The sequence below is a fragment of the Peromyscus californicus genome, unplaced genomic scaffold (genome assembly GCF_007827085.1).
Source record: "Peromyscus californicus insignis strain IS unplaced genomic scaffold, ASM782708v3 Scaffold_15__1_contigs__length_86483966, whole genome shotgun sequence".
Lineage (NCBI taxonomy): Eukaryota > Metazoa > Chordata > Mammalia > Rodentia > Cricetidae > Peromyscus > Peromyscus californicus.
The window spans coordinates 52066816-52094298 of NW_026294447.1; the positions used below are offsets into that span (position 1 = coordinate 52066816).

Below are 27483 nucleotides of genomic sequence, written 5' to 3' on the forward strand. Positions count from 1 at the left end.
AATGAAATCATATCCACAGCCTATTATTTATGTAATGTGAAAATCCCCAAGAACATAAAGCTAATTATAATTGTCTCAGTTCATTTAGGCTGCTACGAAATGTCATGGGTTGGGTATTTACAAACAAGTATTTATTGGGAAGTTCAAGATCAAGGCATTGGTAAATTTGATGTCTGCTCTTCAAATGTGACACCTTCCTGTGTCATATTTTCATAGCTTGCTTTCCCTAGGCCTCTTTCAAAGGGGCACTAATTCCATTTTTGAGGGCTCTGTGTTCCTAGCTTACCCACCTCTCATAGACTCTACCCCCTAATACTATCATGTGGAGGTTAAGATTTTAACATGAGGAATTTGGGGGTGGGGTTTGGAATAAGTATCATAGCGATAGCTTTAAGGGGAGAAAGGCCACCAAGAATGTATGCTGAGAAATACTACTCTGCTGGCAAAATGATGTTGGTGGGTGAGCAGGGGGACCCTAAACTAGTAAGAACTCATGTGCTTACCGAGTGAAACTCAGTGTCCGAAAGAGAAAGGTCATTGAGCAAACATTTCCCAGGGAAACCCAAATGTCTCCTCTCCCCAAACAGGGCACCCACAAAAGACCAAAGTACTATCCTATCAAAATCCAAGGCTTACCTATAGAGATGGTGAGAGGTCACTTAAAGGAGCATGGGTAGCCCCAAAGCAGCAGCACCACCAGAAAGTGGGTGACCACCCCCCCATAGATGGAGTCCCCTCTTCAGTTAGTATTCCACACTCTCTATACTCTAGCGTTTTCTGAGACCATGAGGCCGCATGAACTAAGGCAGAATTGCCTGTAGCTGGCTGAAAGTGCCGGTGGGAGAAGCTAGGATCTCGGGTCAGGGCCTAGTGACTCCCCATGTCCCCTTCTGTGAGGCTCTCAAGCAGTCACAGTTGCTCTGAGGAGGGCAAGGGCTGGTATGCTCCAACAACCACGGTGCTCTATATTATTGATAAACAGAAAAAGTCAGTGTTGACCCTAATGCCGAAAAAGAGGAAAAACCACAAGGAATTTTAATAGGAGAATCACAAGACATCTCAATCGCTTATTTAAAAAATTAGTAAGAACATATTATAAATAGTTTAAACTCAACGACAATGAACACAGAGCTGCTGTCTTTTGGAAAAGCTGCAGCTGTGGAAAGTATAAAGACTTAAACAGCCCTGTCTTGTTCTGATGGTTTGTTGGCCTGAGTTTAAAAAAAAAAAAGGTTTTTTTTTTTTTTTCTAACACTAGTGTCCTAAAGAGGTGAAATGGTAGTTCCTACCGACAGGTTGTTGCATCGTTGATGTGTTGATGGAGGGTTTGTGCTTGCAGCCTTCCTCCTGATGCCCCTGGGATTTCTGTCAGGAGTGTTTTCCACTCTTCACAAACTCTGAGTTGATAAGGCCCAGGGTATTGCTTGCCCATGGGGTGCTCGTATCAAGCATGCGGGCTTTGTCTGATGGTGGTGTTTGGTGTCAGGGTGCTTCCTGCTCCCTCGAAGCTCCCCAGACTGCTTCCCAGAGATGTTGCCTCACTCCCCTGCCTCTGGTCAGGCCAGTGCTGACAGCAGGCCCCGGCCCTACCCCACCCCAGGTTAAGGCATCTCCTTCATGCAACGTGGCTTTTCTCCTTCCCATCACTTCCTGTGGTGCCCTCTGCTGGGATTGCTGTCAGTGGCCAGTTCTGGGACTCGGTCTAGCCAGGCTTTGGTGTGTCCTTGTGGTGTGGTGTGGTGTAGTCCTTAAGCTAAGCCTTCAGAGAGTGGTGGTGTGGAGATGGCCCTGCTGTGGGCCTGTCAGCCCGGCATAGTCTAACCTCCGTCTGTCCTTGAATGCCAAGGACAGACGAACTGCAGGGGAATCTACTCTGCGAGCGGTAGATAAACTAATTTCTAAAAGGATTATGCTGGAAGCTGAAATTCTTCCTTCCTGATTCTGGGCTGCTATGGTGTGCTTTCTCTGCATCACGGTTCTAGGTTTTTATTTTTAATTTCTGTTAGAAAATCTTAAACATTAAATTCGAATAATCTAGCTTCCTATCTCAGTCCCATTGCTTTCTAGACCATATCTGCCCTTTCCACTAGAATAAAACACCTCTGAGTGGCTAGACAATACCCTACATTTTTGAAACTCGGTCACTTCCGGTGGCCCCTTGAGGTTCCATTTGCTCCAGGTTTTTATCCGAGTTTGTCTCGGAAGCCGGCTTTAATTGGCTCGACTTTCTCTGCTTCCAGAACTGCAGCTCCCATGTCAGAAGGGCAGTCGTCACCTGCTTTTCCGCAGGGTGCTGTGGTCGTCACGGAAACAGGCCTGTTCGGTACTGCAAAAGATGCCACTCCAATCACCACAATAACGAGGTGGGGGCCACGGCAGAGACTCACCTCTACCAGACCTCTCCACCCCCCATCAACACACGGGAGTGTGGGGCGGAGGAGCTGGTCTGCGCCGTGGAGGCAGTGATCAGGTAACCTCGTGGGGCTTTGAGGTTCTGCTTGCTCACACCAGAGATGGGCAAATTCACTCCAGTTCTCATGTTCTCTGCTGCCTTGCCATGATGATGTTTTAATAAAATTTATGAATTCAATAAATATTTTGATTGGATGACAATTATGTGCAAGGCCTTGTGCTAGGTACTTGGGAGACACAAGTGCCCTTCAGTTACCTAAGCGGGGACTAGAGAAACCGAAATTGTGGTAGGCTCTGGTGAGTGCAGGGGAGCAGTGGGCCAGGGAAGTGTCAGGGCAGGGAAGTGGAGGCTCCCATCAACGTGAAGGGTTGAGCCTGGGCAATATGAGCCAGGAGGAGGACTGCCCAGACCAGATGCGCCACTCTTCCTGCCTGTTAGGAAGAAGGTGCGGGAGAGCCAGGTGGCGAGGTGCTGGGGGGCACTTCCAGGCTGAGAGATTCAGATGGCCCTGGGTTCCAGACTGCTGAAGGGCTCTGTTAGATGAGGGAAAAGCAGCATTCCACACCACAACATCTAGATCTGCCCTCTTTTCAGATACTATCCAAATGCCCCCCTCCTTTTTTTTTTTTTTTTTTTTTTTTTTTTTTTTTTTTTTTTTTTTTTGAGGCAGGGTTTCTCTGTGTAGCTTTGCATTTGTCCTGGAACTCACTCTGTAGCCCAGGCTGGCCTAGAGATCCGCCTGGCTCTGCCTCCCTAGTGCTGGGATTAAAGGCGTGTGCCACCACCGCCCGGCTTCCAAATGCCCATTTTAAGGAGACTATGTCTTTTCTATTTCTTCTACCAGCGGCAAACACAGAATAGAATTACAATGACACTAAACAGCATTATAGAAAACAAAGGTCAAGATGCAGCCGTACAGTTCCGTACATTGCCTAGTTGTTGTCAATACATGCTTTGTTTATATGATCGTAGTTACAGCGAACTTATGGCTGGTTCTTTTTGAGCCAGCATTCAGTCTGCTCTTTTCATGTTGTGCTGAAGTTTGTCTTTATCACATAGTCCATATGTAAAATCCACGGGGTGGGCTGGGAAGATGGCTCGATGGGTAAGAGCATTTGCTATGCATGCATGAGGACCTGAGTCTGAATTCCAGCAACCAAGTAAAAGGCTGGGCCTGGCCACATATGCTTGTAACTGCAGCACTGGGGAGCAGAGCCAGGCAGATCCTGAAGGTGTGCTGGCCTGTCAGCCTAACCATGGTGAGCGTCCAGTTCAGCAGGGTACCCTCTAACTAGAATAAAGCAGAGAGTGCTGGAGGAAGACACCCAGGGTCCTTCTCTGGCCTTTGCAGGTGCATACACAGGTGTACATACTCATATCCCCGAGTGAATGTATACACCATAACACACACACACACACACACACACACACACACACACACACACACAGAGAGAGAGAGAGAGAGAGAGAGAGAGAGAGAGAGAGAGAGTTATAATTTATTTTTCTCTGCCATCATATATTTAGATGACTTTTTTATATTTTTTTTTTTTTTTTTTTTTTTTTGGTTTTTCGAGGCAGGGTTTCTCTGTAGCTTTGCGCCTTTCCTGGGACTCACTTGGTAGCCCAGGCTGGCCTCGAACTCGCAGAGATCCGCCTGCCTCTGCCTCCCGAGTGCTGGGATTAAAGGCGTGCGCCACCACCGCCCGGCGACTTTTTTATATTTTATAAACAACTCTGATATATTGTGGCACAAGGCTCTTGCTATATAGTCTCAGATGTGGGTTAGCTGGTCAGAAGGTTTAGATGTTTTCATAATATGTTACCAAATCGCTTTTGAAAGCATGAGTGTCAGTTTACACCACCAACAATGTGTATGAAGTCACTTGTTTTTGCTGATCCCTTGCCAACATTAGTTAATATTACTTTTTTTATCTGCTACTTGCTTAGTAGTAAGCTCAGAGAGGAACCTCTGCCTCACTTCCAGAGCCTTGAACACTAGTTGATGACTTTTCTTCCATCTGGGGGCAAATGACCAGTCTCGCCTTTCAGGGGTGGTCGGGAGCCGGAGGAAAGAGGCATTACATCAACCTCCATGTGACCAATTGGAAGAAGGAGTCTCTTGGCTTATCTTTGGGATGGTAACATAGAATAGTAAGAAAACGACACTAGGGTTTCTGGATAAATGACACGGACTTAGAGGAGGGTGGTCACAATACTGGAGTGCTCACATGGCAATTGCTCCGGATAGGCCGGAATCTGGGATGTGCTTTTCCTCTGTCTTACTTGAACTCACCCTTCTTGGGCAGTTTGTTGAAAGAAGCGGAGTTCCATGCGGAGCAGAGAGAACATGAATTGAACCGGCGGCGGCAGCTGGGCCTCTCCTCCTCCCACCACTCCCTGGACAACGCGGATTTTGATAACAAGGACGATGATAAGCATGACCAGAGGCTGCTCAGTCAATTCGGAATATGGTTCTTAGTAAGAACAAGACACCAACCACTCTTTGCTTTCCTCTTTCTCATTCTGTGTTGTATCTGATGAGGAAAGTCTCCCGTTCTTTTGAAAGGAGACAATAGTGAAGAATTAACCTTTTGAACGGAGTGGTATATCTCCCTGAGGGGTGGGGTGCAGGGAGTAGTAATTCTCAGCTCTGTTAGATTCACCCAAGAATGCTTTTGGAAAGTCACTATGTGCAGATTCCTCTCCAGATTCCTGGGAACTTTTCTTTTTAATTATAAAGAAATTTATTTTACAACCAAATTTTGGTACACATATAATTTTATCATTTATTAAAGATGAAAGAAGCTATATAATAATGAGACAGATATGCCTGTTAGTTTTTATGCAAACAACTAAATTTTGGGCGAATATTTTATACTTCAGAACGCAGAACATCTTTGAGGTTTTCAGAGTGGGTCGATATTTTAGTTTTATGATCGTCAGTGCTCACCGAATTTGTCTCTACCAAACAAGTAGGCAGCGAGACCACAGTGCCGAGGCCTTGGCCGACTGAAGTGCACCTCCCTCCCGAGACACAATGCGAGAGTTGCTAGCGCAGACTGGACAGTATGGTTCAGTATGTGGCACAGATGATTTATATCTCGTCGTTTATGTACACAAGGAATTTTTGTGTGTATTTAAGGGAGGGTCTATGTATACCAGAGGAATCGTAGTCAGGCTGTTGTAGAGTGAGGCAGCCATGCCACTCATTCAATGGAGACCAAACATGGCAAAGACCCAGCTGAATGAGTCCGTTCTGCGGCGATGCCGGCTTTCCCCCCTTGCCTGCTAGAGTCAATGATTATGTCTCCACAGCGATCACTCTCTTCTGTGCTTGCACAGTTCTGAAAAACAAAACAAAACAAAAAAGACTGCCAAACTGAGAATTAATCGTTGATTCTACATGTCTTTCTTCCAAAGACTTATTATATAGGGGCACAGTGGCTCCTTTTGTTGAAAACTCTTAGAAGGCAGGGGCAATGCTTTAATGAACTAACTAATTAATTAACTTTGTCTTCTTGGACTCTGCCAAGTGCTCAATAAAATATTGTTTCTAATGAGTAGATTTTTAAAAAATGACTTATAATATGGTAAATTGAGAGGGGCACTAGGGTATCAGAATTACTACTGATATAAGCTTTTTTTTTTTTTTAACCTGAATCTGATCTTTTGAGAACTGAAATATTTATGGATGTTTTTTCATTGAAGATATTAGTGAAATATCACTTCATGGACTTAATCTTTTGGAATTTTTTTCTAGTTCAGGTTACATAATAGAGTTACACTAGGAAAGCAATGCTTATTGGATGCTTAGGGGATGTTACTGTGGTAATCAATGCATGCCTCTAGAAAGGATCCAAGTTCTGGGCAGGTGATAATCATTTGTAACATTCTGATTTTGAATCATCTGGACCCCGCCCTACTTTTTTAAAAAAAAATTTATCTTTAAATATACTTGTAATAAGTTTGTAAAGCTTATTATTATTAAAGGAGCCTGACTGAGGTCTGTTCTGCCCACCCCAGGTAAGCCTCTGCACACCCAGTGAGAACACACCCACGGAGAGCCTGGCCCGGCTGGTGGCCATGGTATTTCAGTGGTTTCATTCCACGGCATACATGATGGACGATGAAGTTGGAAGTTTAGTGGAAAAACTAAAGCCTCAGTTTGTCACCAAGTGGCTGAAGACAGTATGTGACATCCGCTTCGATGTCATGGTCATGTGCCTTCTTCCCAAACCCATGGAGTTCGCCAGGGTAAGTGGAGGTCATTCATTTGGACTTTGCTGTGGGGAGAACTTGGGGGAAAATGCCACCTTTGACCGTCCTGCTCTCTGTGTCAACAGCCAAAGACGGTTAGTTTATCTGGGTGTGGTGGCATGTGCCTGTTATCCTAGAATTTAGGGGACTGAGGCAGGAGGATTGCTTTGAGGCCCATGATGGTTTGGGCTACACAGTGAGTACCAGGCTAGTCAGGGCTACAGTGTGGTTTGTTCTCTCAAAAATCCAAGCCAAATCTACACAAACAAACGACCAGAGTGGTTAGTATAATACCCACATCTTTGGTGATGTGCCATTTTGGCATGGTTTTGGGATGGGGAAGCATGGCATGATGCGATAATGAGGTGTCTCTAATAACTTATATGTTCATTCTTGGTGTCGCTTGTTTTTAATAAGAAAGAAATAATAACAGTTTCTATGGGATTTGGGGGCTGAGTTCTTTCCTTTGCAACCAAAGAGGAGAATTTCTGCAGCTTCATGTGTACTTCTCGATGACAGAATGGCAATGCCTCCGAGATAACTCTTTACTAAAAGCAATGGATCTTCACCTGGGCCTGCACATGCCCAGTGGGTCACTAAAAGCAGGCAAAGCGTGGCATCTCTAGCCTCATTTTCTGTATGTCCTCTTTGGGTCAGATGCCTACTTGCTCAGCTGTGCCTGTAGGCATAACAATTATTTAGCCCTCTGGGAGGGTAAAGACGCTAAGATAAAAGCAACTCAAAGGGATTTTCAATTTTCAAAATTGGTCAACCACCAATTTTTAAGGTGCCCTGTTTTCAGACCTCTGTGATGGTTCCTTGAAGTCTTCAGTAATTACTGCACACCTTCCAGGAAGAGTTGATCTTTGCAGGGGATCATCCTGTGAAGAGATAGACTGCCACCCCTCAATCAGGACAGACATCCCACGGGAAACAGGTCACCCCTGCTTCCAGCATCACAGGTCCATTAGATATATGACCTGTGAGCTAATGGAAATAGCTGCCTCCTGATTGCCTCACTCCTTCCCTCTCTTTTGGGGCAAATTTCTCAACAGGAATAATACTCTGTGTGAACAGAACTGAGATAATGGCCAACCAGACCACAGTTTGTTTGACTGAGACTGCTCCACTGTGTACACTTCACTTCCTCTTTCCTCACATCACTTCCAACTTTGCCAGGATTCCGGAAGACAGGCTTCACTTCCCTGTGTGGGCATCCTAGATATCAAACTGCTTTTTGGTCTTCAATCATTCCTTTGATTTCTGGGATGAGTGGACAGATCTGATTGGTTGGGAATCCTCCTCCACTCCAGCTGCCCTAAATCAGCTTCTCATCTAAGACTCTAGTAACAATGGGAGTCTACTCTGTGACTTTTAAAAACACCAAAAATGGTTCCTAGAACTGCCGAATGCCTGCTCCTTGTGTTGGAGGACAGGTTTCTCTCTGTCTCTCCTCTTGCTACCTTAGTGGATCACTAGTTGCAGATGCTTAGCTTGGGAAGACCCCATATTTCTTCATTACAATATAATTTGTGCCTAACCAAGAAAAGTGGAGGCCCAGAATCAGTTTTTGGCAGCAATACGTGATTTTATTTCCAAAGTATTTTCTAGGTTTTATTTTTATTTTTAATATTTTGTTTTCTTTCAAAAAGACCTTGTGATAATCTTCAGTTTAAAACTGTGCTGAAATGAGACATTTGAGGATAAATCAGAATACAGACCATCTGCAGGAGTAGCTTGGATTCCACGATCCAGATGGCTGAGCAGTTATGGGATAGGATACGCTCCGCTCATCTTTGCTGCCACCTACTGACTCATTTGTAAAATTGCATTTTTACGTGATGGACAATTTCCAGTTGTTGGATTTTCTTGTGTTGGTATGCTCCCATTATTTCTCTTCTAGGAGGCTGGTTTGATGTGATTCTGGGAGATAAGAAGATATGTTGTCAGTAAAACTTCTCCTCTTCCAAAGTGGGTCCTACAAGGGAACCAATAATGAGTTAATTAGAAGAGAATAATGAGTTAATTAGAAGAGATTTAAGATTTCCATACCAAACTCAACATGGCTCTGGCTTTTTGAAGCTAAGCACAAGAAGTGGCTTCCCTCAGAGTGGCTGAATTGTCAGGACACTCTCTTTGGAGGGGGTAAATGGATGTGCGTTTTCAAAATCCTCTGCTTTAGGCAGAGAGCTTCAGTCAGAACGTACACGATTAGGAGCCCATAAAGGGGGGCAGAGAATAGAGCTGGCCCGAGGAAACAAATCCACAAGCAGAGATCCGTGCTTGGATAGATCATGGACCTTGTTTCTGAGGGCGAGAAGCCAGGAATGGCAGTGTCTAGACAGTAGCAAAATGAGGATGTTAGCGTTACAGTGATGCTTGTTTCCTGTAAGCAACGTGAAAGTTGTGGGTATTTGGTGCATTTCCCGAGGGACTTGAACTTCTGTGGATAAATCTTTTGAAGCTTGAGTCATCCAGCATCAGCTTGTAGGCCTTGGGGCAAGACTACCCAATACTTTAAAAAAAAAAATCTTTCCTTTATTTGTTTATTGTGTGGTGGGGGGAGGGTTGTACAAGCAAAGGTATGTTGTGGAAGTCCAAGGACAACCTGTTGCAGTCCATTCTCTCCTTCTTTTACTCTGTTGGTCTGAGAGGTGGAGCTTAGCCTTGGGCATGGCAGCAAGCACCTTTAACTGCTGAGCCATCTTGTTGGCCCAAGAATACCCGATCTTAATAAGAATATGGTCAACTGAATTTAGTTCTCTGTAGATGCTGGGACAGGAGGGTGAGAGGAAATTTAGAAACAGACTATGGAGATGGCTAAGTGGTGGAATGCTTGCCATGAGGACTTGAGTTCAAAGCACTGGAACTCACATTAAAAGTCACATGTGGCCCTGTAGGCCACCTGCGACTTGGTTTTCTCAAGACAGGATTTTTCCTTGTAGCCCTGGCTTTTCTGGAACTTGCTTTGTAGACCAGGCTGGCCTCAAACTCAGAGATCTGCCAGTCTCTGCCTCCCAGGTGCTAGAATTAAAGGCGTGCACCACCACCACCCAGCTAGACCTTAGACCTATTTAAAAAAAAAAGACTGTGGCAGAACTTGAAGAGTAGAGAGAAATAGCATTCTGGACCACACTGTTGTCCATAAAGGAAAATCTGCAGTACTGAGTGTGGCAGGAGGAAGTGTGTCTCTCTGCAGACAGGAGAAACTGCACGTTGACCCAGCTTTGGAAAGGGTGACTTTTCATTGTTGGTCATCACATTAGGAGTATTACTTTGGAATCACAACTCACATGGGCTCTGGAAGTCCACAGCAGAATAGTTCAAATTCAGTCCGTGATCAATATCTGTATCTACCTGTAACTGTGTTTTTTTTCTTTCTTTGCTGTGGAGTTTAGCATGAAGTCCTCAAAAGAAGAAACACAAATGGCCAGTAAACACTTTAAAAAGTGCTCAACAGCCCCAGCCATTATGGAAATGCAAATTCAAACCTTTTTAGATTCAGTCTTTCTGGGAGTGGTAGTCTATGCCTTTAATCCCAGCAGCTAGGAGGCAGAGGCAGGTGAATCTTTGTGGTTTACAGAATGAGTTCCAGGACAGCCAAGACTACACAGAGAAACTCTGTCTTGAAAAAAAAAATCCAATCTCACCCCAGTCAGAACAGTCATCATCAGGAATATAAGTGGCAACAAATGCTGACATGGATGTGGAGAAAGGGGAACACTCATGCATTGTTGGTGGGAGTGGAAGTCCATTCGGCCTCTTTGGCAATTTGTCTTGATTGGAAATAGAATTACCATATGATACAGCTGTACCACTGCTGGGCATTTCCCCAGAGCACTTAATATCCTCCTGCAGAGACTCCCATATTCACTGATGGATTTTTTTAAAATTTTTTTGTTTTTTTTGAGACAGGGCTCACTGATGGATCTTAATGATGGCTTGAAGATTCCCACAGATCTCACCCTGAAGACCCTTGGCCTGGGACTCGTAATAGGCCTATTCCCTTCTAAGAAGTCCTTGAATATAACTGTAAGGAGTATGTTTTGTTCTTTTGCCTTTGTAGGTTGGCGGATACTGGGATAAGTCCTGTAGCACAGTGACTCAGTTAAAGGAAGGTCTCAACAGGATTCTCTGCCTGATCCCTTACAATGTGATCAGCCAGTCTGTGTGGGAGTGCATTATGCCAGAATGGCTGGAAGCCATCCGAACAGAGGTCCCTGATAACCAGTTAAAGGAATTCAGGGAAGTATTAAGGTGGGTAAGTAGTTTAATGAAGTCACTAATTGTAGCGATATCTAACACTCACAGAGCATGTACTGAATACTGGGCACTCTGCTGACTGTCTTATGTAATCTTTATAACTAACCATCCTGTGGAGTGATGTGAAGTGCTCGGATAAAATGCTGCCAGAAACTGAGCTAAGATGGGCTTGTTCTCATGGAGCAGTAAATGTCTATCATTTCCTTTGTTTATTTCCAGATACAGTTGCTGGGATATGTTGGGAAAGTATAAAGGGAAATGTCTTTAGATGCTGGGGCAGTTTCTTCTACTAAGCCCCACATGGGGATGAACACTAATGTAATGTTGTCACAACCATACAATCGTTTCTATTTAATGATGGAAACGTGCTTCTTAAAGTAGTGAAACATGTGAATGCCCGATGAGAATACAAGGTAATTAATCTAAAGGCCTTAGCTCTCTGAGGTTAGAGTTAGGAATACTTCCGTGGCACCAGTGGTCTTTGGTGTGTGCCCATCGGTCACTTACCTTTGTTGCTCTGCTTTCCAGCAAAATGTTTGACATAGAACTGTGTCCTCTGCCGTTTTCAATGGAAGAGATGTTTGGCTTTATTAGCTGCCGGTTTACAGGATACCCCTCCACCGTGCAGGAACAAGCACTACTCTGGCTTCATGTAAGTGAACGATGCCACCATTTGGAGTGGTCTTCTGGCCACCGAGCTTTAGATGCCTAGGGGAAGGAAGGGGGAAGAGCTTTTGCAGAGACTCCAAATCTTTGTGTTTATGAAAGTGTGCTGCGGGCTGGTGTCATGTGTGTGGAGATAAGTGGCTGAATTTCAGACACACGTAGCTGTAGCTGTAGTGAATAAATGTCCTCAGTAATATTACCAAACTCATAGGGCCTTTTAGGCCTTGTGTTTGGCTACGTGTCCGGGATACAGAGAAATTGCCTTTTCCTGGAAAGACTGAGAAGTACTCACGGAGAGAATGGTTTGTGCTGTCCCATCAGCCTGGGATGATTTCCTCTTCTGTCTCCATCAAAGAGCACAAACTTAATCTTTTAAAAGCCTGCCTCGCAAATTACCTCCTCTCAAGTTTTCTGTAGCTCTCAGTCTACCCAGATCCTATTCTTTCCTGTAGCATCTGACAGGCTCTCTTTGTGAATTCTCTAATAGGGTTTTTTTTTTTTTTTTTTTTTGGTTTGGTTTTCCTTCTACTTACAAACCCCTCAAGTTCAGGGACCACAGCTTATTTTTAAATTTATGGCCTAGCCAAGCCTTTCCTCCTAGCATTTGGATATGTATTTTATTTAATGAACACTCAGTTTAAAAAAAAAATGAAAATTGTGAAATTGAATACCGCCCTATGAAGTTTAAGCAGTTTCACAAAATGAGGGCAGATCCATAGTTTAACTATGATTACAGATACCTTTTTTTTTTTAAGTTTGCTTTTGTGGTGCTGGGGATCGAACTCAGGGCCTTCTGCATTGTTCTGAAGGCGTATGCTGCAACTGAAGAGAATGGATAAGATGGGGCTCAAAACTGACTCACGACAATTAGCTGTGGGAACACTTGCTGATCTCTTGCAGTATACAGTTGGATAAAGACTGGGTTAGAAACAGACTTTTTCTCATTCTTTCTTCCTTCAGGCTGACAGTGGGTAGAACGGTACCAGTCATTAAATTCAGTGAAAGTGGTGATTGTTCCCAGAAAACCATGAGGGGAGGTCTAAGAGGAGAAGAGGATGGGTTTTTTTTTCTGTATGAAGAAAGGAAACATGGACCTCCAGAAAGTTCACTGCAGAATGAGGTGTAGATGAGGTGTAGATGAAGGGCAAATAGCCCCAAAAGGATGCGAGCTTGCACCAGAAAGCAAGACAGCATGCGGTGTTCAGGTGGAGTAGGAGTGGGCCAGGGCGAGGGCTGCAATGATGCTAGTCGAGGGAAAAGGTTCCACAGAGCATGTTAGAGAGGACACAGCATCCAGGGATGCAGTGGAAAGAACACAGCAGCTCACTGGACAGTGGGAGGGGAAAATGGAAATTCCAAAGATGGCTGACGTCCTTGGTGTGAAAAAGTGAAAATGACTGTGCTCGTATGTGGGTGCTGACTGTCCTTCCATTCAGTAGTTTACATAGAGAAAAATGTTAATTTAGTTTTCTGAGTTTGAAAATTTACTTTTTTTGGGGTGTGTGTGTGTGATTTTTTTCCCCTCAGGTATTATCGGAGTTAGATATCACAGTTCCACTTCAACTCTTGATAAGTATGTTTTCTGATGGTGTTAATTCTGTCAAAGAATTGGCAAATCAAAGAAAATCAAGAGCCAATGACCTGTCAGGGAACGCCGCAGCACGAAGGGTAATTATTGCCATGACTGTTCTTGTCCTACTTGTTAAGGCGTGGGGAACCTTTGCCAGCTCTTCTGGCCTCCAAAGTAGCATCACTAGAAATCTCTTTGGGAAGATTGTATCATGTTCCATTCCATTAATCTTTTAATTACATTAAATAAGAAAACATTTGTTAAAGACAGACTTGATAGAGCCTTTAATCAGTAAGTTACTGTTTTCATTTCTTTTTAATTTAATTTTGCCTTCTCTTACCATTGAGAGATCAAGAGAGTAATTTTTTTTTCTACTTATATTCTTCCTCTGGGGTTAGGGCATTTTCCTGGTAAATAGAAATTCTTTTCTAGTTACTGGTAGATCAGTATTTCACTTTGATGGAAGAATTGGGGTGACTTTTTTTTTGTTTGTTTTGTGTTTGGGGAAGACAGGGAGACTTTAAGTGATACTGTGTTATAAATCAGCTGAGACCTTTTTATTTCATCTTTGTGGGTGAGAAAGTGCCTAAGCATGGTTGGTGTGCTTTATAACATGTCCATGGAGGACCTGAAGGAGTTTCTGTAAGTGGAGGGATGTTCTCAGACCATGAGCAGTTGCTGAGAGGTGAATGATCTCAACTCTCTGCATGACAAGGTGCTTCCCAGAATGCTCCCAAAGCCATTCCACTGACACTGGGATCAGAAACCCTAATGAGGTCATGGGATCATAGGTTATACTCAGTGCTTTTTTGAAAAGGATCATTGCTTACCTGTTTGGTAGGAACCGGTGGCCCACCTTGTTTTCTTCCTTTGGCAACTCAAAGGTTGTAGGGCAAGCTCAGGTGGCACGGCCCTGCATTCTGTGTAGTGTTAACACTGAACAACATCACAGAGTTGTAAGACCCCATCATCCTCATTTTTACAGTTGCTAAACCTTAGATCCAGTGAAGTGACACTATAAACACGCATTCTGATTCATAAGGGGTGATTGTCTTTACCTGGAACTGAATAACGTTTGCTGTGCTTCCTGATTGCTACAACGGTCCTTGCGGGATTAAATAGGAGTTGAGCATGACATGTTGGACAGGACTCCACCGCAGAATTTATCGCCCTTGGTAAAAAGGGGAGGTTCTGGTGGGGATTCTGCTGGTGGAGTTATGAGAACGGTCAAAGGCACAACAAGGATGACGAAGCACCCACAGTCAGTGCTAGCTCAGACAGAAGCCACTGTACCTGCAGGGCTGAAGGATAAGGAACTCCAGCAGCCACCGTGGAGCTGGAACTCCACTAGGTGACTGACTAAGGTCACCACAGAATGATGACCGCAGATGCACCACAGAGCAAGCAGAAGTGGCAAGAAATATCCCTTCCGCTTGCCTCTGCAGCCCTGTTCTTCCGGTGCCTACCATTGGCTGAACCCACCTGGACACCAGGCAGCAGAGGAGCCAGACGAGACACAGTAGAGAGCAGAGTAGAAAAGTGAGGACCTCAACAGGGGCTTGGGTGGGCACATGGGAAACATCCAGTGCAGCAGGTCCATTGTATCTCTTCTCATGAGTTTGATCATTATAATCTGGGGGCCATTCTAAAGTCTTTCTGATCTAGAAGTCTACATTTATCATTCTAAAAATTATCTTAACTATTTTACCTTTATAATTTCTCATTTTCAACATGTTTTCCATATTTAGTAGTTTATTCTGGCAGCATTTGATGGGATGAAAATGATGGCAGACGCCTTCATTCCTCAGGGTTCCAGTTCATTTCCAGACAGCTAATATGAAAACGTGGATGTTTTCCTTCCTTGTTTACACATTTTATGGGGAGGTTCACATGATTTTGGGAAGCCATTATGAGAGCAGGAGACACCTTCTCTAGGGTCCTCACACAGCAGCACGCAGAGCCTTTGGAGTCTCCTGAGGTCATTTGCATTTGCTGCTGTTTTTTCTTCCAGGTGAGTGTCGCCTCTGATCCTGGTCGGCGAGGTCAGCACAATATGTTGAGTCCGTTTCATAGTCCTTTCCAGAGTCCATTCCGGAGTCCCATGCGTAGTCCATTTCGTAGCCCTTTCAAGAATTTTGGACACCCAGGAGGAAGGACTATTGATTTTGACTGTGAAGATGATGACATGAATCTTAATTGTTTCATCCTGATGTTTGATCTTCTCCTAAAGCAGGTAGTGGAGCATGAGATCCCTTGAGGTTGGGCATAAGAGGACCCTGTCCTAGTGATTCCGTCTATCGGGTGGGCCTCTTTGCTCTCATTGACGTGGGGCAACATCAAGTAAGATGTTTTCAGACTCTGTGGGAGTCTCCTTAGGAGTCTAAAAGTGACTTATGTGACTATCTGCACCATCGTTGACATGTGAAAATGGATCAGAATCTTAGAAACACTGTTTTGGTTGAATAAGTTGGATGAAAAAACTGGATACTGCTATTGTTGGGAAAAGCACGGCAGACTTTTGTAGTGATGGGGATAATTTAGGTATGTTTTATAAACTGATTTCTGAAGGGAATTTTAAAGTTGAAAAGGCTCTGATGAGGAAGACATTTCCTTGTAATTTAAAAAACTGAAATTATTTTGGATTTGCAGAAAATTATAAGAATAGTCCAAAGAACCCTCAACACCCTGCTCTCAAATTTTTCAGATGTTGTTGACCCTGTTTTCTTAATTAATTGTTGTGTCCACACTTCAGAGTATATTCAAAATCAGAAAGGATTACTATCTAACTTACAGAAAATTACACTTCAGAATTAATATAACTGTCATATCTATAGTAAAACAGAAAATAAACTCAGCCGAATTTAAAACTCTATCTATCTATCTCTCATCTATCTATCTACCTATCATCTATCTACCTACCTATTATTGATTGATTGATTGATTGATTGTGTGGGGTTACCTGCATGAGTGTTTAAGAAGATATATCTTTTCAAACTCATTACTTTGTGTGATTTCACACATGTGAAAAATGTCATTTCTCACCTCCTGTCCAGAGTTTGGTTTCTAAATACTGCTCTCCAAGTAAAGGAACCAGGGTTCCTTAGACAAATGACCAGTTCCAGAGTTGAGACAAGGAAGAGTCTGGAAAAATCTCACACTGACAGAAATTAAGGAACTATTTTAGAGAAAGTGGAAGGCTCAGTGGTAGAGTTGGGTGCCTCCAAAAGCAAAACCTTGGGTTTGAGTCCCGATACCACAAACAAGAAAGAAAGAGAATGGTGTGGACGTGTTAAAAGGAAATAGAGCCAGTTTGAAGACGTTCGCACTAACCAAACATGGAGTAGCTTGAGCAACAGACTAATCAGAGCAGCAGATTATATGAGTCCACAGGCACAGGAATAATCAGATGAACAGCATGTAAGCAGTAGAGAAGGAACAAGGACTCCTCCAGTGGGATACTACACAATAACAAGTCCAGGAAAAAAGGATGGACTTGGAATGTTATCATTTTAAAGCCATTGTAATAGTGATTGATTCAGGCATGAACCATCCACCAGGTTAAATCTAGTAGCCGAGATTCTGACAAAAAACAAGAAATCACATAGATTAAGTAATAATTACAGAAGGTAAAGTGGAGCCTTCCCTTGGCATCTTCAGGAGATTCCAGAACCATCCACAGACACCATAATTCATGGATATTAAAGTTTCATATAGGAAATGACACAGGAGTTGTATACAACACTAACTAATATAACATTATATACACTCCATGCTTTGAATCATAGATCTGTTATCTGTAGCACCTAATACAATGTGAGTGTCATGTGAGTAGCTGTTACACTTCATGGTTTAGGCAAGAAAAAGATAAGTCTGTACATGCTCAGGAAAGATGCAATGGTCTTTTCCAACTATTTTTGTCCTTGGCTGTGGTTGGATATGCAGAAGTTGCACCCTGGGATACAATGCATCATTGCAATAACTTTCCTGTAGAGAGACTAATGAGATCACAAGCGCTCATCAGTAATTCTTCCCTATGCTTCCTGATATAAGGTTTTAAAAAGTGTTTAATTATGTGTGTATGTGTCTGGGTGGGGAGGCAGTGTGAGTATATGTGCTTTTGGAGTCCACAAGAGGGCACTGGGTCCTTTGCAGTTGGAGTTACAGGCAGTTGTAATCAGCCTGATGTGGGTGCTAGGAGCTTAATTCAGGTCCTCTGGAAAAGCAGCAAGTGCTCTTAAGTGCTGAGCCATCTCTACAGCCCCTGACTCTTGATATAATAACCAACTATAATAGCACATGTGTGAGCTTTCTGCCCTCTCAAATGTATGGCTCAAATCAGTTCATATGGAAAAATAAAACAAACTCTATTTGAAATACGTTTTATAAAATAGTGGGACTATATTCTCAAAACAAATCAGGGTCAGGAATAAAAAGGACCAAGGAACTATTCTAGAGAATGACTGAAGGTCTGGGGACGCGGCTCAGTGGAACAGAGCCTGCCTAGCTGTGTGAGAAGCCCTAAGTGCAATTGCCAGCACCACAGGCATGAAAAGTCACCGTCTCAACAAGCACAATGGCACCTGCCTTCAACTCCAACATGTGAGAGGATGAGACAAGAGGATTGCTGCAAGCTCAAGGTCAACCTGGTCTGCGTAGTGAGTACTGAGCCAGACAAGGCTATATAGTGAGATCGTGCTTCAGAGAGAGGGGGGGGGGGGGGACTAGAAAACGGAACAAATGAAGTAATCTTGGATTGTTCTAGAATAAAACAAACAAACCAACAAATGGCTATGGGAACTGCTCTTCCAGAGGACCCAGGTTTGAATCCAAATACATGGTGACTCAGAACCATCTGTAATGACACACATGATTTTAAGGATAATCTGTATACTTTATCTTGTATTTATACTAATTTTAGACGGGTGCTAGAAAGCAGTGTATCTTTGTTGCTTTTAAGCATATATTGTTTTAAAGTAATTTAATTATTGACAAGTACTATGCCAATAGAATCGTGGATTAAGGACCAAACTATCTTCTTTTCCTTCCTCTCTCTCTTTCTCTATGTCCTTTTGTGTGTCTTTCAGATGGAGCTACAAGATGATGGCATCACGATGGGTTTAGAGCACAGTTTGTCAAAGGACATTATTTCTATCATCAACAATGTCTTCCAGGCCCCCTGGGGGGGCTCCCACAGCTGCCAGAAGGACAAAAAGGCAAAGGAATGTAACTTATGCCAGTCTAGTATCCTTTGCTACCAGCTTGCTTGTGAACTCCTAGAGAGACTAGCACCCAAAGATGAAAGCCGTCTGGTGGTAAGCAGCTGAAGAAATGAGATGACTCATGATAAGCAAAGCCGGTGTGATGGGGATATTTAACTGATATCTAGGAAGGAGATGGGGTGCAGGATACAGATGTTTGTAAGTGGCCAAAGTTGAGTGGCAGCAGCCCTACTCACAGAGTTTTCCCAAATACAGAACATTGCTGGTATCCCTAAAGGATTTTTATCAGTCATTTACTTTTATGAAGTTTGAATGAAAATGGACATAGTACATTATACAATTAAATATAAAGTAGATTGTGTATGGATACTGATCCAAGTAATTCACCAACTTCATTAACAATGAAGGAAACCCATTCTCTCTTCTGGTTATGTTCATGTTTTGCTTTCAGGAAAAATCACATAAAGAATTGACCACTGATGGATGCCGTGCTTCAGTGACTCCGTACTTTAGCTGTTTTCTGTATAGCATATTTTAAAGGACATACATAATAGCAAAATACCCTCAGGCCATCAGAGGTAGATGACACTGAGTTATCCAAGCCACCATCTGCTGCCTTCTGCTTCTTCACCAGTTGTTTAGGGTCAAAAGTTACTTCTCTAAAAAGATCCAACACTTTCTAAAGTATCACATATCAGCAATAAAACGTGCCTTCAGCTGCAGTCTTTTGACCTTATTAGTCCTGTCTTAATATAATATTACATCTTAACACAGCCATTGGGAAGTTACTATAAAACACGCTCTCCCCCTCCCCCCTTGTTCTCTCTAACTTCTGTCTACTATCCACCACTGTGAGCTTAGACGTTTTAGATCCTTCATGCAAGTGAGAATAGGTTATGTTTGCTTGATCTGCCTCATTTATTACCATAGCATAACGTCTTCCAGGTTCATCCTTGTCAACTTAATTTAATTGAAAAGCAACCAAACCAAACCAAAACAAAACCAGTCACAGTAACAGATGGTGAGGAAATAGAGATTGAAGCCAAGAAATCTAGGTAGGGTCTGTCTGGAGGTATAGCTCAGTGACAGAGTGTCTGCCTAGCACGTACAAAGCCCTGAGTTCTATCTCCAGCACTGATAAAAACAACCAAAAAGTCCAGAGTCTTATGGGGAGCACACTTAAGTAAATGGAAAACCAGAAGCCAGTGTGACAGTATTGCAGCAAGATCTGAACAAAGTAGCTGTGGGGCCATAGAAGAGGGACCTTGAGACTAGCCTCAGGGTGATGGGACCAGGAGTCATTTGAGGGAGATGAGGCCCGAGTTTAGAGTCACAGTAAAGCTGATGACGATGAAGAGGCAGAAAAGAATTCAGACTTAGAGAATTTCACCCAGATGATGCATGGGCATTCATTTGTCAGTGGAGAAGCTCCAATCACCTTGTCAAAGGCCCACCTCAATATCACAATGGGCACAATCTCAACAGGGTTTAAATAAACTAGCACACAGCTTGAATATCCAAGAAGAGCTGCCAGACATCATGAATATTGGATCTCATTCTTAAGAGAAAGATTGGAAAGAAAGAAATGCTTTGGAGTAGTGTACTCTAATTCTGGGAAGAATCAACAATTAAGAGGGAAAAAGAGAGGAAGAGAAGACCAAAGGCAAATCCTCAAAAAGAGGCCAGAGTTGTGAGGAAAAAACCTGAGAGGCGTGGTAGCAAAGAAGCCAGGGCAGAGACAGTGCCCAACAGGAGGGAGTACTAAACCTCACATTCCGAGGAGAGGAAAAAGCAAAGTGCCCAGAGAATTCGGAAGCTGGAGGGTCCTTTGTGCCCTTGGAGATGGTGGTAGCCAGGGCATGAAGGCAGATTCCAGTAGTTGGCAGTCTGAGAACAAGCCAACTGAGTGATGTCTGTCTGAATCCTAGACATCTCTTTGGAGGATGAACTGTAAGGGAAAGAGGCCACACGGGGTTGTCCTGGGCTCTCATCCTAGTGGGTTTGGGTCACCTAAGCCAAAGAGGAAAATTAAGCATAATTAGAGAACTTGACCCATCCCAGACAACCCTTCATGTCTCTAATGTTCTCACGATGGTTGAGCCCTTAATATAAATTTGGAGATGAAGCCAAGGGTTCTGTTTTTCTTTGAAATTCAACTGGAAGAGAAGCTCTCTTGAGTAAGAGAGATATCTGTCCTGGAACATGGTCTCCACTGCCTGGACTGGCCATCTTAGGTCTCTCCTCCTCTTCCTGGGTCAAGGGGAGGACACAGGGAGATGAGCCCACAGAGGATGGGCTGGCAGAAGGCTTGGGCTAGTTTTCAAGGCAGGTAATACCAGTCCCATCACAACACCAGGTCTGTAGATTCCTGAGGCTTGTAGATATATCAGCAAACAGCCGACAACTGTCTGTGTGAAACCCAGCTTACAAAGTGACTGGCAGGCTTGTTTATAGGTGGCCTTGGAACAGAGCCAGCCACAGGAAACCTGTGAGCTGGCAAAGGTACTTTCCAGAGACCTTGATCGAGTTCATTTTCTCTGCCAGTTAAAGAATTAAAAGGCAGAAAAATTCTGCAGTGCAGCAAGTGACAGCCGGGGAAATCTCAGACACAGCAGAGAGAACCAGCAGGTAAAGGAAGGCTTCTATTAGAGGTGAGGAAACACACAATATACACTCTCCCTCCCTTCCCCTCTCTTTCTCTCTTTCACACACACACACACACACACACACACACACACACACACACACACACACACACACACAGAGACAGAGACAGAGACAGAGAGACAGAGACAGACAAGAGAGAGAGAGAGAGAGAGAGAGAGAGAGAGAGAGAGAGAGAAGGGGAAATTCATGAGGTACACATAGATAAGCAGAGAAGGGCTTGTGAGAGCTGGAGACTTCAAGGGACTTTAAGGGATCTTCCCCCTCTAATATAGGGTTGGTCAGTTTAAACAAAGATAGGAAAGCTGATGGGTCCCAAATTTTGGCATAAACATGTCCTGACCAGGCCTTGGACTTGTCCAACTGGTCCACAGCAAGGGGACCCTATTGTGGGCAAAGAAGCCCACCAGACCTTTAGGCTTTTGTCTCAGGAGTACGAGAAAAAAGTCAGAAGTTTCCCATCTTCATTATCTGTTTGTAGCCTCTCTTTCTATCTGTCTGCCTACCCACAATCTGTCTGATCCCTACCCACACTGTCAGGCACTGTCCTAGTACTACTTTCCTTCTGATGTCCTTCATTGAATCTTTGTCTATTTGTTTTGAAATGACTGTCAAATAATTCCTTAAGAACAATTGTTGGTTAAAGTGTCAGCTAGAAGGACAATTTCCAAAGAGGATATTTAAAGATAACACTGGGAAGAAAAAGGATAGAATAATTAGAGATTAGATATTTAAATAATAGTCATGCCTTATGTAGTCCTCTGCCTTGCTTACTGTAGATGTCTAAATGAGTGCCTACAGTATTCGTCCCTTGTGACTGGCTTATCTCACCTGGCATCATGCCCTCAAGCTTCCTCTGAGGTGTAGCATGCATCAGTATCTCCTTGTAAAACTTGAGTAACAAGCCATTGTGGGGATAGACATTTTGTTGATCCATCTGTTTGTTGATAGACACTTGAGTTGTACATCTTTGCTCCCTTTAACTCACACATTGCAGCAACTTCTTGCTCCTAAAACATTGATTTGTCCAAGTAGCCAGAATTGGCATTATGTCTGAAAACATTAACTCCTAAATAAGTTGTGAATGGAATACTGATCTCTGAGACTAAAGGAAGGTAGGGGGAGAGGGGCTGTGTAAGGAGATCAGGCAATATTTTCCATGTTTTTTTTTTCCTGTCTCTATTTCAAATGAAAGCAAATATTTCACCAGCCCCTGCTGCACATCTCTCAGTAGTAGGATCTCAGTGTAGGCGCAGGCTCTTCTCCTCTTGGCTAGCACAAAGTTGGGTAGAACAGGCTGACCCACTTTGGCTGACTTAAACCAAGCTGTTCTTTACGGCCCCTCACATAGCTGCTTGTATTTATTGCAGGAGCCCACAGACAGCCTTGAAGACAGCCTCCTTTCTTCCAGACCAGAGTTCATTATAGGGCCTGAGGGAGAGGAGGAGGAGAACTCAGCATCCAAGCATGGAGAGAATCCAGGCACCCGTCCAGCGCCCTCAGAACATGCTGGTAGGTGCACTTGGCTGATGGGAGTACAGAGTATACACTTCTGCTTTGTACAACTTCGGCAACTTGGAGAAGTTCAATGCTGCTTCTTTAGTGTAGACTGTACAGATAAAACATTTCCTACCACATAAGGAAGCGAACAGCTCTGTTATGGCCCCAGGGGAATGCCAGTCCCCAAGTCTCTTCCTGGCCCCAGGATCTTGTTATTAGTAAAACTCATCCTGTTGTATGGAGAGCTGATGTGAAGTTTACAGTCCGTTGTATGCTCTGTGCAGTAGTAGCTGAGAATGGCTGAGGTGGAGGATGCTAACAGTCTTAATAGCTACTTGGGGCGTGTGGTCAAAGCTGAGTGCTTTTGGATAGAGGCAACAGAACTTGTGTCCACACAGCATCTGCATCTTGGGAGACTGGCCAAGACCCTAGACAGATGTACCTTGCCTAGCTGCCCTCCAAGGCTGGTCATCCCTTCTGGCTGGGAGGACAGCTTCTTTATATTTTCTTTAAGGGCTATTGATGCATGAACTGAGGATACCAAGATTGCAGACAGATTGGAGAATCATTCCCTCACTCCTCACACTCAGACGGAGTTAAGATGTGCCCTCATGCATGGGAAAGCCTCATTCCTAGATCTGAACAGTGATACTCTGGGGGTTTATACAAGACCTGGGACAGATCTGGGCAGCCTTGAAGAATTTCTACTCCTACTGTCTTAGACTGTCTTGCTGCTGGAAGATCCACTCGAGAATCAGGAAGCATGGGCTTTGTCCTTTTGTTGATCAGCAAACACTCTTAGGGGACTGTTTTCTGTGGTTCATGATAATGACATTATCACTAAAAAATTCTTGCTATCACAAACTGCTTCTACATGGATGGATGCTATAAATGGTTAATAGACTCTGACTATCTGACTCACACTGTTTAACGCTATGAAAAATTAGAGCTGGAAGGAGGTGGGTGATGTTTTACTGGTTCTGTAATAGTAAAGGCTCTGTGTTACTTCCTCTGCAACCTCCTCCATTGGGGTGGAAATTGTGGGAAAAGGAAAGCAAATGAAGAAGCTTCTCATTCAGCTTCCACTAGCGTGATCTGCCTTTCCCTATATAAATAATTTCTATCTATCTATCTATCTATCTATCTATCTATCTATCTATCTATCTATCTATCTATCTATCTATCTTCAACAATGAAAAACCAAATTCCAGACAGGCTAAGTGACTTGCCTATGGTCCAATGGCTTATGTAATTCATTTATAATGTATACTCAATATGGATACAAAAAAAATGAACAGGACTCTAGCCTCTACCTCTGATTCTATAGTGGGCAGGGCCAGAGACTTAGGAAATCAAACACTGTAGAGTTAGTAGGGGCAGCAGCTGGAAGCCAGGCCTCCTGGTTTCTTAGAAGCAATGACCTTGCCTTATGGTTGCAGCTGCTGACACACAGGGCTGAAGTTACGTTTCTATTAAGCTTTATACCTAAAGGAATCAAGGGCTTCACTCAGGATCCAAAAGTTTATACTCTTTCTGTGGAAATAGTTTTATTTCACAGCACACACCTCAAGTAATTATCACTTCCTTTTGTTGTTTTTGAGATAGACACTCACTATGTAGGCAGAACAGGAACACACCATGGACCCCAGGTTTGGCCTTGAATTTGCATTAATTCTCCTGCCTCAGCCTTCTAATATATCGGTTCTAGGACACAGCTCTTTCTTCTCTATAAGTGCCCCAGTCCCTGATATAAAATGGGATAGTAATTGTTCGTAACTTATACATATCCTCCCATTTATTTTAATCGAGCCTCAGATTACTTGTAGTACTTAATTTTGTTTTGCAGCACTGGGGGTTGAACCTAGCGCCTTGTGCATGCTAGGCAAGGGCTCTACCGTTGAGTTACTTTAAAGCCCCATATTGTTTACAGAATAATGGCCTAAAAGAATAACAAATCTGTGTGTGTTCAGAGCAGATGCAGCCTGACTCTCCAGTGAGCCTTGCTTCATTGAGTCTGTATATGCAGAAGCTGTGGCTACAGAGGCCACGTATGAAGCTAGTATAAATTCTGCCTTTGAAAACGTTTGACCCATCCTTCCCCTCCCCCAGGTCCTACTTCAAGGCTCCTGTCACAGCCTCAGCCTGATTTCCTCCTTTGGTCTTTTGCCTCCTTGTAAAATGCAGTTATAAACTCTCTCCTGAGTATGTCTGTAATGCCTGCGCATGGGAAGCTGAGCCAGGAGAATCATAGGTTCTGAGCTGTTCTGGAGTATATTGTAAGATATGGAAAAACCAGAATAACTTACCTCTCCTGTAACATTCTCCTAGACCAATGTTCTCTGCCACTCTGAAACTGGAGCTTCTTGTACCCTGTGGTCATCAGTGGTGGTCCCTGGCTCCTATTCAAGGAACCTGGGTGCTGCATGAATGGACTCGGTGATTTCCACATCCTTTACCTGTTTCCTCTTTCTGCATTTTGCAGGAAGATATGTATTTCTTATAGATACCAGCTATGTCTATCACCAAAGCTGTATATACACTTTCACCTTAACCAAAATAGAGTTGGGCACTGATAGCAGTGTGTAAAATCCTTTGAGTAGAACAGCATCAAGAAACTGACTGATGTATCAGCCAAGACGATTTGTTGTCATTGTCTCTGACCCTAGGAATTGCCACAACATAGATTATTTTGCCCATCTTGCAGTAGTTTTAAAGAATATATAATATTTTTATGAACTCTTTGAAAACTTCTTACAATGTGTTTTGATCATATTCATCCTCACTCCTCCTAACTCCTCCCAAACCCATCCCCAACCTCCCAGTTTCTCCAACTTTTTTTTTTTTAATATTTCATAGACTCCAGTTTGTGCTGGGCATGTATTCACATGTGAGACCATCCGCTGGAGTAGGGTAGACCTACCAAGGGCCACACTCTTCCAGAAAACTGACTCTCCCCTGACCCCAAGCCATCAAATGTCAAAAGCTCCTCAGCTAGGAGTGAGGGTCTTGAGAACCCCTCCTATCTCTATGCTATAATATTCCACTAGTTTTGATATCTGGCTAACTTGTAACTCTAGCATGCCTGGATGTACACTGCAGTGTTGCCCCACCGTGGAGACAGAGGTTTTTTTTTTTTTTTTTCGAGACAGGGTTTCTCTATGCAGCTTTGCGCCTTTCCTGGAACTCACTCTGTAGTCCAGGCCAGCCTCGAACTCACAGAGATCCGCCTCCCTCTGCCTCCCAAGTGCTGGGATTAATGGCATGCGCCACCACCACCCAGCAAGACAGAGTTTGGAGAACAAGAAGAGACATCCATGAGCAGTGTTTTCATTTGGAAACGCTCATCTGTTGCAAAATGCCTTATTTGCCAGCGTGTATCATAACCTTTTCTTAGGTGGTACTCAATCTGCACCTCTCTCTTCCATGCCTTCCTATCTCCTTTTAGTTACGAGGGCACACCTTGCCAGCCCTAGGTTCCTTCACCCACAGGAGCACAGGCCGAAGCTGGGGTGGTTCAGCAGCCAAAGACACCAGGATAACGTGGAGGCTCTGCAGTGAGAAATGGAGGCTGAGAATCTTTGATTTAGAAAGTTTCCTATATTTCTTCATAGAAGGGCACATGCTAAGGGTATTCTCTCTCTCTTTTTTATACAGAATTTCACTGTGTAGTTCTAGCCATTCTGGTACTTACTATGCAGACCAGGTTGGCCTTGAACTCACAGAGATCTACCTGCCTCTGCCTCCAAGTGCTGGGATTAAAGGCGTGAGCTACCACGCCCAGTGGGCACATGGTAATATAAAAAACAAATGAAAACCTTCTACACACATGTAATGCATTTTCTACCTTTTCACCCCTCTCTGGTTTTATGATTTTGATGAACTAAAGACTGATGGGAGGAAAGGAGTGAGGCTAACCTTTGTGTAATTATTTTTCCATAGCAATAAAGAACGATACAGAGAGAAAATTTTGCTACCAACAGCTTCCAGTGACATTGAGACTAATATATACCATTTTCCAGGTAGATTTTCTGAAATATTTGAATACTTGCTTTGGCTTTGGGACTATTTGTTGTTTTGGAAAAGGCGGTAACTGTGTGTTCTTTGCATAGGAAATGGCTAAGTTTGAAGAGCCAGACATCCTTTTTAATATGCTCAATTGCCTAAAGATTCTCTGTCTGCACGGAGAGTGTTTATATACTGCGAGGAAAGACCATCCTCAATTTTTAGCCTACATTCAGGACCACATGTTAATTGCAAGGTATGTACTGTTCACATTTTTGTTTACATTTTGGGCTTCAGTTGTAAGAATTAAAGAGAGAGTATGACTTACTTTATTTCATTTGTTTTTTTCTCCCAGAACAGTAATTTGATAAAGAAACTTCCTTCCTTCCTATTTTTTTTTTTTTTAGGCATGGGGGGAGGGGGTGTTTGAGACAGAGTTTCTCCGTGTAGCCCTGGATATCCTGGAATTTGCTCTGTAGGCCAGGCTGGCCTCGAACTCAGAGATCTGCCTGAGTGCTGAGATTAAAGGCATGCACCAGCAACTGCCAAGTGTAGTTAGAGTTTTCCTGACTGGCCCACAGTCAGGACAAATCTCTGACACCCGCCAGTCCCACAGCCACTCGAACCCGACCAAGTAAACACAGAGACTTAAATTGGTTACAAACTGTATGGCCGTGGCAGGCTTCTTGCTAACTGTTCTTACAGCTTAAATTAATCCATTTCCATTAATCTATACCTTGCCACATGGCTCATGGCTTACCGGCATCTTTACATGTTGTTTCTCATCATGGCGGCTGGCAGTGTCTCTCTGACTCAGCCTTCTACTTCCCAGCTCTATTCTCCTCCTTGTCCCGCCTATACTTCCTGCCTGGCCACGGGCCAATCAGTGATTTATTTATTGACCAATCAGCAACACATTTGACATACAG

General features: G+C 43.5%; 1 protein-coding gene across 1 annotated transcript in view; it reads left to right on the top strand.

Moving 5' to 3' along the window:
* The window catches only part of Unc79 (unc-79 homolog, NALCN channel complex subunit), a 245998-nt gene that overhangs the window by 109330 nt on the left and 109185 nt on the right, over positions 1-27483 (top strand). Inside the window, 11 exon segments of the mRNA XM_052738842.1 lie at positions 2241-2470; positions 4720-4891; positions 6437-6667; positions 10737-10927; positions 11462-11585; positions 13127-13267; positions 15181-15402; positions 18254-18481; positions 22423-22564; positions 26492-26571; positions 26662-26810. Coding sequence (XP_052594802.1) covers positions 2241-2470; positions 4720-4891; positions 6437-6667; positions 10737-10927; positions 11462-11585; positions 13127-13267; positions 15181-15402; positions 18254-18481; positions 22423-22564; positions 26492-26571; positions 26662-26810 — 1910 coding nt within the window.